Source organism: Crinia signifera, chromosome 12 (assembly GCF_055691185.1).
Source record: "Crinia signifera chromosome 12, ASM5569118v1, whole genome shotgun sequence".
In the NCBI taxonomy this organism is placed as follows: domain Eukaryota; kingdom Metazoa; phylum Chordata; class Amphibia; order Anura; family Myobatrachidae; genus Crinia; species Crinia signifera.
The window spans coordinates 38,760,390-38,775,372 of NC_139228.1; the positions used below are offsets into that span (position 1 = coordinate 38,760,390).

Sequence of the window (14,983 nt, forward strand, 5' to 3'; positions counted from 1 at the left end):
AGGAGACCTGGAAACCGTGCCCTGTTGGAGGGGTGCTGAGGACCGAGGTTGAGAACCACTGCTGCAGACCAAGGCACAGTGTCCAGATTAAACACCATTGAGCTGGTTTGGGGGTGGACTGACAGAATAGTAATTAAACCACCCGACATGTGTAATGCTGGCCACACATCAGACCAACTTCTGACCAACTTTTTTAAAACCCTTCAAACCTCCAACCAACCAACTTGACAGTCCAACTAAAACAGTTCCCCACACATCTAACCAACTTTTCTTCCAACCAGTACACTTTTTTTTTTTTTTTTTTTTAGTTCAGCCAACTTCTGTCCAACTTCTGATGTCACAGAAGTAGGTGGACAGGTTTGGCCTACTTATGTTTTTTTTTTTTTTTATTACTATTATTTAGTTTAAAAATGGCTTAATTCCAAGTGAGAAGTGAAAGTAAATGAAATTATCTGCCTCACACACCAGGCAGTCTAGTAAAAGTTACATGTATCAGTTGAATTTATTAAATGCAGATAATTTGTATCAATCTGCCTCAGTGTTGCAACATAATCCCCATACACATTACATGACTTTTTAATAGATATTGTTCATTTTATCCCTTCTGAGTGGTAACTTTTAAAATTACATATATATAGGTACTTGTGTAGTTTCACGGCACCACTAGATCGCATGCTATATCGCCTGCGATCTACTATCCATTTCATTACCCCACTGTCCACAAGGGTGTGGAGTTGATTTTATATAGTGTGGCAAGCGTGGATGACACTACTTGTGTTGTTTCACAGTGACTCACGATATTGCATGCCGTTTGCATGCAATTCCGTGGAATTCATTCCGTGTCCGCTCGCCACACTATATAAAATCAACTCCACGCCCTAGTGGATAGTGGGGTAATGAAATGGATAGTAGATTGCATGCAATATCACATGCGATCTAGTGGCGCCGTAGAGCTACACAAGTATATATATAAATATATATATATGTGTGTGTGTAATCTATCTCCCCAAACAATGAAATAGAAATAGAATTCGCCCCTGTGCCCTCCTGGGTCAACTCATGTACCCCTAAAATAAAAATACACCAACTGTGGTTCTTTTTTTGTTTTGCTAGATCAGTGGTTGGGGGAACCGGGGTAGATTACCCCAAATGGGGTAAAAATGAAATTCCTTGGGGTAATGGACGGTTGCGCTGCCAAGACACAGCCGGGCATGCATATGAATCTATATGCTTCACGGCTGTGTCTCAGCTGTACGACCGTCCATTACCCCCTGAAATTTCATTTCATGGTCCGGCGCGGCAGCACTGAAACAGTGCAAAAGCCAGGCAGAAGCAATGGGCTGCCCCAGCTGTCCTATTGGCTGGCGGTGGGTGGTTGAATGGCAAGGGAAGGCAGGGTACTTCTCCTATGGGTATTGGGACAGCTGGCGATCTCCCCCATCTACTGCCACCTATGAAACTGAGGGACAATGGGAGTAACTTTTATGCAGAACATATTATGTTATTTGCAGAGCAATATTTGTATTTTTATACAGAGAAGCAGCTTATATGCTGCGCTATTTAACAAACTGTTAATAAATAAATAAATAAATAAATAAATAAATAAATAAATATGCAGAGCATTGTCTCTGCATGGCAAAAATTGCTCTGCATAAATGTCTCTTGTATACAAAGTAACATCTTCCATGCAGAGCAATTTTTCCTGCACAGATCAATTTTTAAAATGCAGAACCACCCTACGCATAGTATCTTATCTATCTATGTTATTTATCCATCTATTTATCTATCAATCATGAATAAATTACACCAGGAGTGAGGTCACACATCCTGCCAACCTTCTGCTTATCTAAAAACTCTGCCTGACTTTTGATTTCACCTTTTTGCCCTCTGCAAATGGTCATTGGATTTAAACTTTAAAGTTGTCCATGTGCTTTTGTGCACCTAGCACATTGCACTCTCATGCTGCTATCCTGTAGAAATGGCCTGAATGGCCATGAAATTTCGATATGACCACAAAGTAATGCATGTTTTCTTAACACCAATTTAAGCGTTTTTTTTGATCTGACTAGTGCCACCTTATTTGTGTGTGTGTATATATATATATATATATATATATATATATATATATATATATACTATATACAGTACACACATATATATATATATATATATATGTGTGTGTGTACTGTATATAGTATATATATATAATATATATATGTGTGTGTGTGTGTGTGTGTGTGTGTGTGTGTGTGTGTGTGTGTATATATATATATATATGTGTGTGTATGTGTGTATATATGTATATATATATATATATATATATATATATATATATATAAACAGGGGACATCACAGGGAGTGCAGGGGCAGGGAAGTGCATAGGTAGGTGGCTGGGGTGACAGGGAGCATAGTTGGTGGGGTGTACTGGTCACAGGGGTTACGGGGGTCTGCAGCAGTGAGCTGTCTCCCTTACCTACTTCCCGCGGGGGTTGCGGGAGACAGGCTGGTGGGTGATGAGGACACGGTGACAGCAGAGGAGGTGCAGGGCATCCTGGACACCGCGGCTGAAGGGACCCGGTGGCTGGACAGACAGCAGTGGCAAGGACAAAGCAGGAGCAGGCTCTCCGGGACCCGGCTGAAGGCGGCTATGTGGGCATGGTGCGTGGACCTGGCGGCTACAGCACACCTTGGTGCCGGTAATTGCGGGGGTGCTGGTCTATGTGATGGGTGCGTGGAGACTGCAGTTTTGCCGGTAATGGGGACAAGCAGACAAGCAGACGAGACCTACTACAGCACGATTCGGGGGTCTGTGATTGCAGGGGGAATGTGGCTTTTGTGTCGCTGTTGGTGGTTAGGAAGGAGCAGGGGACGCTGTCATCAGCTCACCGGAGCTGCTGGCAGGGAAGAAGGTGTAGTAGGCGGACACTGCTGGTCAGTGTCCACCTACTTATCGGGCAGTTGGGGGAACTTTGCCCACACACCAGAACGATTAGCTGGGAAAAATCAAACAGGTTTGATTTTTCCCAGCTAGTTGGAACGACCGTTTTGGGCCGTTTATCAGCGTTTTTGCCTGTGTGGGAGCAAACGGCTGATAATCGTTTGCTCCCACACACTAGAAAGATTATCATTCCAACCAGCCAAAAGTTGGCTGGTTGGAACGATATCTTTCTGATGTGTGGCCAGCATAACACATTTGTGGGAACGTCTGCAACAGGGCTGGCAAGTACTTCTAGAACAATATTAGATTTCCGCTGTAGAAAGATTGCTGCGATTGTATTCAGCAGTTATATCTGCAGAGGTGGCTACTTTGAAGAGTCAAAAGTTCACATTAAATCTGGTTAAACATAATGATTCTGTGGATTTGTTTAAATCTCCAATTGTTTATTTGTTCTATCCTTTAATATTGAAGTAAATTGAGAAACTACACTGCACACTGTTCAATTAAAACTGGAAAAACAGATTTCACGTTTTTGTCCATAGTGTATAATACAAGACAATCACATGGACTGGCCACATATAGGCAAGAATATTGTCATTCTACAACAGGTGATGTCCATAAGCTTGTCGTTACTTACCACTTCCTGAGACGCATATTTTGGTTCTTCAGGATCTACAGACCAATAGCAGTAATCAAAGCCAAACTCTATCAGCTTCTCTCTGGTGTCTCCACAGCCATCTGATTTATAGTCCAGCTGAGAACAGAAAACACACAGTGAGAGGAATGTATTACTGCTTTCTGAATCATACCACATGGCTTGTATTCTATTCTGTATGAAGCATAAATAAATGGAAAACCCTTGTTTGTTTGTTTGTTTTTGTGGTGTTTGTTTGCATGATTTCTTAGCCAAGATGGTGACATCTGTGGGCATGCAACAGTATACAACAGACATAGCATAATAATAAATTAATCTAGTCCAGTGGTTCTCAGGACCCATTCACAGTTCACATTTTCCAGATCACCTAGCTGGTATACAGGTGCTCACAATCTAACAATGTACAAGTAGATCATATAAAGAGTCATTTTCTTGTTCCAACACTTTATACGATTTCTCTCCACCAACGCGTTTGAACCTTAACAGGTCTTCATCAGACACCCTGTGTGGTGGAGAAAATTAGGATCCTATCAGTCACTGAGCCCGCCCCTATGGTCCAATTCATGATCAGGGGTGTCAGTCCTCAAAAAAGTTAAATGTTTTTCCATCTCTACCGGGCATTTTCAAGAAGTATCAAGAAAAGTACCTATTCCTACTTCCTTTTTTGGCCACACGGACACATATTTACTGAACAATTTTGGGGTCTGGTGGCCTATAAATAAACCACTACATTTATGGTGGTGTTGCAGTGCAATTCGTAAGTGGGGTACGCCCTAATTTCTTTTTTCTCACACTGATTGGTGCTTCCTGGTGAATACGGATACATTAAGGATAAAGATACCTTTTTGTGAGGAAAACACGCCATCACCTACAATTGTAAAAGATACCTTTATATGAGGAATGTACATCACCTATGTGTGAGTATGGTATGCCACAGAACTCCTTTGAAACACATAGGACCTCACCAGAAGGGTCTTCTAATTTTGTGCGAACCTACTACACTATGGGCCTTATTCGAGTTCACTCTTTCTGACAAAATCCTTCTTAGATGGACAAAACCATGTGAACTGCAGGGGGGCAGATGTAACATGTGCAGATAGAAATAGATTTGGTGATTTTTTGGTGATTCTTTGCAGGGTAAATACTGGCTGCTTTATTTTAACACTGCAATATAGATCTCACTTTGAAGTAAAACCCCACCCAAATCTAATTAGATCTGCACAAGTTACATCTGCCCCACCTGCAGTGCACATGGTTTTGTCCATCTAAGAAGGATTTTATCTGAAAGAGTGAACTCGAATAAGGCCCTATATAAGGTATCTTCTCTTCTTTTTTGTATACCTGATCATTGAGGAGAAAATAAGATACGGAGGAGAAAATAAGATACGGAATCATTATTATACTCTTTATTGGATCTACTTGTAGATTTTTAGGTTGTGAGCGCGGTGTGACAGGTGAACAATTTAGTTTTGTAGTCATTATTGCCAAAGGTTGGGTGACCTTTCTTTGCCTTGTTCATGTGGCTGCTCCAGAGTACGCAGTAGGGGTATTGTCGTTTTTCTTTCTTGGTACGCAGGTGCATTCATTACTCACTGACACATTTGAAAAAATATCCAGATAGAATTAATTGTTTCACTTGTGATTCTGTGTGTAGACCTAGAAAACATGCACCACTGTGTGGGGTCCTGAGGACCATGTTTGAGAACCTGTGGTCTAGGGTTTCCAGAAGGCTGTCTATTTGCAGAAAGAACAGCCTGGAATGAGAGGACTGATCTGTGTACAATTAGAAGAGAATCAGCCTTGCCTATTTTTTGAAGTTTTTTAGGGAGATTGAGAAAGCAACATCCATGAGTGTGACTGTAACTGTAATCGTTTCTATTTGGATGTAAGACTTATTTATTACATAGTTTGGCACACAGATCTATCTATCTAGAATAAAGTATCTATCTAGAAAGTTGTTGCTTAGCAAGATCTTCTTGATGAGGACCATACACTGGTACTTTACACAGGGCTTGTTCATATATTGTGTCCTACTTACATGTGGTAAATACATAAGTATATATATATATATATATATATATATATATATATATATATATATATATATATATATATATATATATATATATATATATATATATATATATATATATAATCTCATTTGAAGGTATACATACATGTCAGATTTATTTATTTCCCCAAGATAAGAGAGTTAAGCTGGGTAAACAAAAAAACAAATGACTGAACGGACCCACAAGGGGTGGGGGGAAAGTAATATCCGTCAAAATTAATGAATTAAATAAAATTTACATTTTATCTCCAAACCCAGCTGATGCATGTGTATAAGAGTTTGTGAAAAACTCACAACAGTTAAGGTTAACAAAAACAAATGGAATACACAGCGCTGGTGAGTTTGGGTAGTTAGAGTTAATTTATGCAGATGGAGCAGATCCTGGCATTAGAATCACCATCCGCATCTGTCCGCCATCCGACAGAAGGGGGCACGGGATGCTCGCGCGCCTTGTTCTGTCGGAGCCTACCACCCACAGCCCCCACTAACCCTGCCCGGCTCCCTGAAGTGGAGACGGGCAGGGAACCCACTCCCCGTCGCTGTGCTGACAGGGACGCTCGCGCGTCCACGTCAGATGGAACTCCTGTTCACGAGCCTGCGACAGCTCAGGGGATCTGGCGATTCCTCAGGCTGGCTGACAGGTGCTCCATCTGCACCTCTCACGCTTTTCAGGAGGACACATTGGTTGTATAATTAAAATTCTTGGTACTTGTGTATTAGAACGGCGTCCGATTTTACTACGTACTAAAATCGCATCGCATGCCGTTATGGTATGGCATGTGATGCGATTTTGACGCTTATAATGGCATTTAATGTACTATAGCATTAAATTACATATGTCATTTATTAAGCCCCCCCCCCCCCCCCCCCCCAGTATCGACGTGATCCCGAGTATCGGCGAGTGCAGTGATGTCTAATTGTTTTTTTGTCTTCAAATTGTGACTGCTGATTCCTACTGCCCTGTAGAGACATCAGTGGTTTTTCATGGAATACTGCGTTGTGAACCCGCAGCCTGTCCAGCACTCACTGGGTTACATTTACCAAAGCATTCAGCAATGTTAAAATGTTATCCAGATGTTTCCATTACACAGCTGCTTTTTTGTCTTTTAACTGTGATCAGAGTTAAACCGATGACGAGACCCTCATTAAACTTGTGGTATACCAGCGTAATCTATCAGACGTTCTTTATTTTTTGTGACGAATCTGGTGAAATCCCTCAAAGATCACAAATCAGCAGCCTGGGCAAGCTAGGATATACATAACTGTACCGCGTGCCTCCTACTATCCACTCTACTGGGAAGTTCTGTAAATAAATACACTTGTATATAGGTTTGTCTAAAGCAGGGGTCCTCAAACTATTTTGCTCTGGGACCCCATCAGACAACAAAAATAATGACAGGACCGCAGCAAGTTACTGCAGAAGGTCATCACATCACATGTGTAGTCAGCAGACAGCACATACATGGCAGCATTGTGGAGGCACAAAGTGATGGGAGGAGTCTAAAATAACAGGAGGACGTGAAACGGTTCATACTTGTACAGAACTTTAATCTAGTTCCCTGTTTGTGTAACTGGTAAGGGGAAATCTGGACAACTGTCACTGTATGTGGAGTCAGCTGACCAGTCCTGACCAGATTATGTTGTCTGTCCACATATTCTATGATGGAACTGTGGGCAAACGGCTCATGTTTTACCTGACGTGCATCTGGTTACAAACAGTCACAGGTACCTGTCAAAGTACAGTCACACAAGAACATGCTCCACGTCAGATGTGACATTCCCCTTTGTATACACACAGTAGCGCATTCATTCTACATATTGTGAGCACATGATAAAAATGGAGACCAACACAGATCCTCTTTTTTGGGGGGGGGGGAGGAGGGAGTGAAAGCATCTTGGGGGATAAGAAATGCCAATGCTCAAGGCAACTCCCTAATAAATACACTGAAAGCAATAAATGCACTTGTAGGAATGGAAATGGTACCAGTAATCAGATTAGTCTTGCATATGATGTATGGAACAGCTGCAGAGTTCTATTATATAACTCAGGTTTGCTGGATGAAGGGCTCAGACAGAAGCACTCCGGTACAGAAGTTGAACAGCTCAGGTTTCAAGGCAAGGACCCAAAAGCCAGAAATTCCACATGCCAACTAGAGAGGCCACTGGCCCCTTCGCTGCTTCAACAATAGAAGATCAAGTATACCAAGGTAACGTGTTACACATTCCAGCGTCTTGCTGAACTGGCTCCCGCTACAAAGAATCTCAAAGATATCATCTTTTTTTTTTTTTTGGATAAGAAACAAAACATTCTACAGACAGACACAGGATTGAAATTTATTTGTTTACATATTCTACATAACATAGTACTGCGGTTATTGGTCAAAGCAAACGTCCCAAACACAATACATTATCCTATAATGATGACTGACAACTATACAGGTGCATTACAGCTAGCAGGTGACTAATGCAAGACTAATGCATGGGGGTCCAAGTCTGTAAATGGAGTACTCTCGAACATAAGGTACTGTGCGCTTCTGTGTGGAAATGCTCCATAGAGGCCTGAGCATAGACAACCATGAAGGAAATTTACTAAGATGGGAGTTCTATTTCAAATAGGCTGTTGCTATGGGCAACCAATCAGATAATATGTAATATCTTCTAGAACAGGCATGTCCAACCAGCAGCCCTCCAGCTGTTGTGAAACTACACATCCCAGAAGTCCTTGCCACAGTTTTGATATTAGGGAATGCTAAAACTACAGCAAGGCATGCTGGGATGTGTAGTTTCACAACAGCTGGAGGGCCGCAGGTTGAACATGCCTGTTCTAGAAGGTGCTAATTAAATAAGTACATTCCCACCTGAAATGGAACCTTAGTAAATGTCCCCCCAATATGTGTTTAGGTGAATACTCTTAGGACAAGTTTCGGTGACAATAAAGTATGCATTTATTTAGTACATACCCATATAAGTATGCACATTGACACTTCTTTTTCTCCACTAAAATAGTCCTCTGTTGGAGTATTATGTGAGAAGTATAATAATAATAGGCGTTCCCTAAGGCACACGCAACCATCATCACTCACATCATGTTCCAGTCCCGAAGTGCCGGGCAGCACGGCTTGCGTGGACAATGTCACATCGTATAACGGTTACTGAAATGCCAGCCACAGCAGGTCATAAGTAGCGATGTAGTGGTGGCTGTTTAGCAGTGTGCCGAGGACAAGGAATAAATTAAATAATTTTATTGACAATAGAAAAATGTCAAAATGTTGACAATAGATAAAATTAATTACAATCAAAATAAAATAGACATAAATTCAAATAAAAGCAACTATATTGGATGGACCCAGACCAGGCTTTGCAGAGGGCGGATGTTGATTTTAAATAAGTGTCTCGTTACTAGTATGCTGCTCAGTGATGGTCAAATTAATTAGGAAAACAAATGTGGCATGTATTAGACCCACGATGGATTTGAAAATTACCCAGTACCGCTAGAGGATTTCAATCCAGTATGAATAGCATTGCAGCAGTCGTCCTCACAAAGATGTGGCAAGGTACATTTGTAATCCAGGGTTAGATGGCAGGTGATGGTGATTTGTCCAAAACACTTGGTTTGTAGGATGTCAAAATCCAGCAGCGATGTGAGGCCAGTTAGAGACCAATAGCTGAGATGTTCCAGTGAGCAACAACACCAATTAGTACAGTGGGGGTCTGGTCCAAGGGGCTCCTGACCTTTGATAAAGCTATACTCTGCAAACCCTGGTCTGGGTCCATCCGCTATAGTTACTTTTATTTAAATTTTTACTTGAATTTATGTTTATTTTATTTTGATGTTTGCAATTAATTTTATGGTACTTGTGAGTTATCCGGGCGCCCGATTTTAGATCGGGTACCATCGGATCGGATCGCGTCGCATCGCGTGTTCACCAAATGGCATGCGATGCGACGCGACGAGATCAGCACCCGATTTTAGCAGTGTACCCGATTTAAACATTGGAATCAATGTAAAATGGTCCCTGAGACCCGATTTTACCTTTATTTCAATGAAAAAATGCCCAAAACCCCCAAAAAGTGACAAAACTTAAATCCCATCCCCATTGTTAACGCCACTCCACTATTGACGCCAACCCGAAGCGTGGCAAGCGCAGCGAGCCCGCGAGGGGCGGCGGTACGCGTCCTCCGACCTTTTCATGCCCTACTATCCACGTCGGCGTGGAGTTGAGAATAGAATAGTGTGGCGAGCGCAGCGAGCCACCGAGCCCGAAGCGTGGCGAGCGCAGCGAGCCCCGCGAGGGGACGCGGATACCTGTGAAGCAAGCGAAGGGCCGCGCTTACCTGTGAAGGTATCCGCGTCCGCTCGCCACACTATTATATTCTCAACTCCACGCCGACGTGGATAGTAGGGCATGAAAAGGTCGGAGGACGCGTACCGCCGCCGCTCGCCACGCTTCGGGTTGGCGTCAATAGTGGAGTGGCGTTAACAATGGGGATGGGATTTAATTTTATCTATTGTCAAATTGTCAAAATGTTGACATTTATCTATTGTCAATATATATATTATTCCTTTTTCATCAATCAAGCGCCCAATAGTGCAGGGGTTGTCAGTATAGGCTCAGTGGGACTGCTGCCTATACTGACAACCCCTGCACTATTGGTGAGCAAGGCATTTTGGTCCCAACATCCATCCGAGGCTAACAACATCTGGAGGCACGCCACCCCCTAAAGACAGCCCGGTAAAGATCTATAGAGGATCCAGTGCTTCCCACCAGTGCATACCATCAACCCGTTTGGCACACCCACCCACCAATCTGAGACATCACCAGCTAAGTGAACTGGCCCCTCACTCTGCTGTGACTTTCTACTAACAGGAACATTGTGAAGTGTGGACCCACATCCACACAAATCATCCCAAACGGATTACAAATCGCAAAGGTTTAATGGACCGGACTCTCTGACCGATCAAAGGGTGACTATAAAACATCAGTGTCATTTCTTGTTCTTATTATTTTAAATTCAATTGCTGTTCTAAGATTTTTTAATAAATTGTCTAAATCTTTTTCACCATACACCTGACCTATTTACATTTATTACAGTATATTATTACTATTCAGTTTTTCTCTTGTATAGCGCAGTCGACCACCTTTTTCTCTTTTTTGCCATTGTATTGGGGTTGACTCCCCCTTTGTATAGACTGCTGCTCAACTAGCGTGACATACCCATACACCAGCGTCTTTTGTGGATATTTTTATCCCTTTTTTCTCTTATCTGGTATTGGTGCCTGTGAGTATTGTTATAATTAGTGGAGACTGTAAATAACCAGTCTGTATAGGTAAAAAACACTGGACTGTTTGTCCTATTCAGATCTGGCTCATTGATTGGGACATCTCTCTCCCATATATATAGGGGAGATTAATATCTACCGAAATACGGGGTTAATTTTATACAGATTTTTATATTTATATTATTTGTACACAGATGCTTATGTGATCATATTAGTAGACAATCAGATTTAATTGTAAATGATAGGTGGCCACCTTAACCCCTTCCCGACATTTGACGTACATTTACGTCATGGTCGGGAAGTACTTCCCGACACATGGCATAAATGTACGTCATGGTTTCTAACTGTCACTGCGTCTACAGACGCAGTGACAGTTAGGTGATGTCTGCTGTCCCTGACAGCAGACATCCCCCCTCGCCGCCCAGGGGGGGCAGGGGTGCCCCCCCCGGTCGGCGATCGCTGTGATTGGCTGTTCAAATCTGAACAGCCATTCACAGCGTTTCCTGTGTTACCGGCGGCTAAGCCGCTCGGTAACACAGGGATCGGTGGTGATCGGTGCTGTCAAGTACAGCACCGATCACCACCGATGTGCAGCCCCCCCCTCCCACCCGCCGGGCACTCACCCGGCAGCAGCAGCAGCTCCCCCGGCTCCCCCGGCAGGTCAGCGCAGCAGCGCTGCCCTCCTCCCTCCTCCCCCCGCAGCAGCAGCAGCATCAAGCTGCACAAAAATAAAATGTGGCATGAATGAATGAATAAATATATATATATATATACACACATACATATATATGTGTGTGTGTGTGTGTGTGTGTGTGTGTGTGTGTGTGTGTGTGTGTGTGTGTGTGTGTGTGTGTGTGTGTGTGTGTGTGTGTGTGTGTGTATATATATATATATATATATATATATATATATATATATATATATATATATATATATATATATATATATATACATACACATATATATCTATATATATATATATATCTATATATATATATATATCTATATATCTATCTATCTATCTATCTATCTATCTATCTATCTATCTATATATATATATATAGATATTCCCGACATATGATGTATATATACGTCATGGTCGGGAGGTACTTCCCGACCGAAGACGTATATATACGTCATGGTTTTAAACTGTCACCGCGTCTATAGACGCGGTGACAGTTTGGAGATGTCTGCTGTCCCTGACAGCAGACATCCCCCCTCGCGGCGATCGCTGCGATTGGCTGTTCAAATGTGAACAGCCAATTGCAGCGTTTTCTGTGTTACCGGCGGCTAAGCCGCTCGGTAACACAGTGATCGGTGGTGATCGGTGCTGTTAAGTACAGCACCGATCACCACCGATCGCCAGCCCCCCCATCCCACCCGGCAGCCCCCCCTCCCTCCCACCCACCCGGCTGCCGCAGCGCCAGCACCCCTCCCAACCCCCCACCAGCCGCAGCGCCAGCCCCCCTCCCAAAGCTGGTGACCAAAATGGGGTCACATGTGGGGGGGTTCCACTGTATTGGTGCTTCGGGGGTCTTGCTAATGCGACATAGCACCCACCATTCATTCCACCACCAAATATCACTCCTTCCCTTCTGAGTCCTGCCATGCACCCAACTGGTATTTTTTGGTCACATGTGAGGCATTGCCATACTCGGGAGAAATTGGGGCACAGATTTTGGGGTGCTTTGTCTCCTTCATTCCTTGTGAAAATGAAAAATTTTGAGCCAGATCTTCATTTTTGTGTAAAAAATTACATTTTTTTACACAAAAATGCAGATCTGGCTCAAAATTTTTCATTTTCACAAGGAATGAAGGAGACAAAGCACCCCAAAATCTGTGCCCCAATTTCTCCCGAGTACGGCAATGCCTCACATGTGACCAAAAAATACCAGTTGGGTGCATGGCAGGACTCAGAAGGGAAGGAGTGATTTTTGGATTTTGCAGCACAGATTCTGGTTGAATGACCCCTGAAGCACCCATACAGTGGAACCCCCCCACAAGTGACCCCATTTTGAAAACTACACCCTTCAGGGAATTCATCAGGGGGTATAGTGTACATTTCAAACCCCCAGGGGTTTCACCAATTTTGATACAACTGATCTGTGAAAATGAAAAATTAAATTTTTTCATTTTCACAGTCCAGTTGTATCAAAATTGGTGAAACCCCTGGGGGTTTGAAATGTACACTATACCCCTAAATGAATTCCCTGAAGGGTGTAGTTTGCAAAATGGGGTGACTTGTGGGGGAGGTTCCTAACTTTTAGCACTTATGGTGCCTAGAAACCTACATGGTGCCTAAAAAAAAATCTCATAAAAAGGAGGCTCCAAAATCAAGTAGGTGCTCCTTCTATTATGAAGCCTGTGGTTTGGTCACCGTGCACACTAGGGCCACATATAGGATATTTATGAAAACAAAAGAATTGGGGGAATCAATTTTTAGTCACATTTCTCTAGTAAAATCTACTGTATTCGTTAGAAAAATGGGTACTTATGTATTATCTGGGCTCCCATGTTAAATACACCCCATTTTTTCATACCCCTACTATCCAAATACGCATGGAGTTGATTTTATATAGTGTGGCGAGCGCAGCGAGCCACCGTGCCCGAAGCGTGGCGAGCGCAGCGAGCCCCGCGAGGGGACGCGGTCTCATAAGAAAAACGGGAGCCCAGATATTACATAAGTACCGAAAAATGTATTAAAATTGAAACTCTGCAAAAAAAAAAGAAATTTTGAAATTTCACCGACACTTTGTTTTAATTCCTGTGAAACACCTAAAGGGTTAACAAACTTCCAAAATGCTGTTTTGAATACTGTGAGGGGTGCAGTTTTTGAAATGGCATCATTTATGGGGGTGTCTCACATACAAGTCCCTCAAAGTCACATCAGAACTGAACTGGTCCCTAAAAAAATCAGTGTTTGAAATTTTCTTGAAAATTTGAGAATTTGCTATTCATATTTGAAGCCTCCTAGTGTCCAAAAAAATGAAAAGGAAGTTGAAATAATGATGGAAACATAAAGTAGACATATGGTCTATGTTAGTTATTAACTATTTTGAGTGGTATGTTTATTTGTCTCACAAGCAGAAAATGTGACATTTTGCAAATTGCAAAATTTTCCATTTTTTCACGACATTTTGGTATTTTTCACAAAAAAACACAGACTGTATCGACCCAAATTTACCACTAATTTGAAGTACAATGTGTCACGAGAAAACAATCTCAAAATCACTGGGATAAGTAAAAGCAAAAAAAAGTTATCCCCACTTAAGTGAAACATGTCAGATTTGAAAAAAATGGCTCTGTCAGGAACGCAAAAACTGGCTCTGTCAGGAAGGGGTTAAGAAATATATGAGCATTATAATCTCAATGCATATTTATTTTTATTAGTATTGTGTTTTTTATTTCAATTTTTTGGTATATATATGTATTTATTTTTATACATTTTACACCTCTAATTAGGTGTGATTACACAGTCACACCACCATTTCTGCTGCTGATGAAATTTAAAGTCTATGGGATCATTGCCCAAGAAAATATATAAATTTAACCAGCGCGTGGATTAAGAGGGTAACCTCAAAAAATAATTAATAGATTCACTTGTTTAATATTCTAAATTATAATAAATTAATTATAAATTTTCTCGTCTCTCAGTGATAGACCTCTAGGGACACATGTAATAGGGTGTGAGAATCAGAAAGTGAGAGATTTTGGAAGAGTTTTCCCATTATTATTTTTTTTTTAAAGCGGCAATCATTTACACTGGAAAAAAAAAGGTTGATTTTGCCATGTAAATGATTGCCGCTTTAAAAAAAATGGGAAAACTCTCCCAAAATCGCTCACTTTCTTATTCGAACACCCTAATAACATAATTTGGCCCCTAGTAGTAAATTAAATCTGGATTGTACTAAATGGTGCAACAGTTCAACAGGTGAGGTGAAAGAGTGAAAAAATAGAAATGGTTTATAGATTTATGATCAGTGTGTTGCCAATGTGTTGTCAATGATCATTATCTTGCCTCACCTGTTGATCTGTTGA

General features: G+C 41.8%; 1 protein-coding gene across 2 annotated transcripts in view; it reads right to left on the bottom strand.

Annotated features, from left to right (window-relative positions):
- STARD9 (StAR related lipid transfer domain containing 9) overlaps positions 1-14,983 on the bottom strand; it is a 151,962-nt gene that overhangs the window by 103,638 nt on the left and 33,341 nt on the right. For both annotated transcript variants that reach the window (XM_083167246.1, XM_083167245.1), the window contains exon 3: positions 3,576-3,692. In XM_083167246.1, coding sequence (XP_083023372.1) covers positions 3,576-3,692 — 117 coding nt within the window. The remainder of the gene's footprint in view (positions 1-3,575; positions 3,693-14,983) is intronic.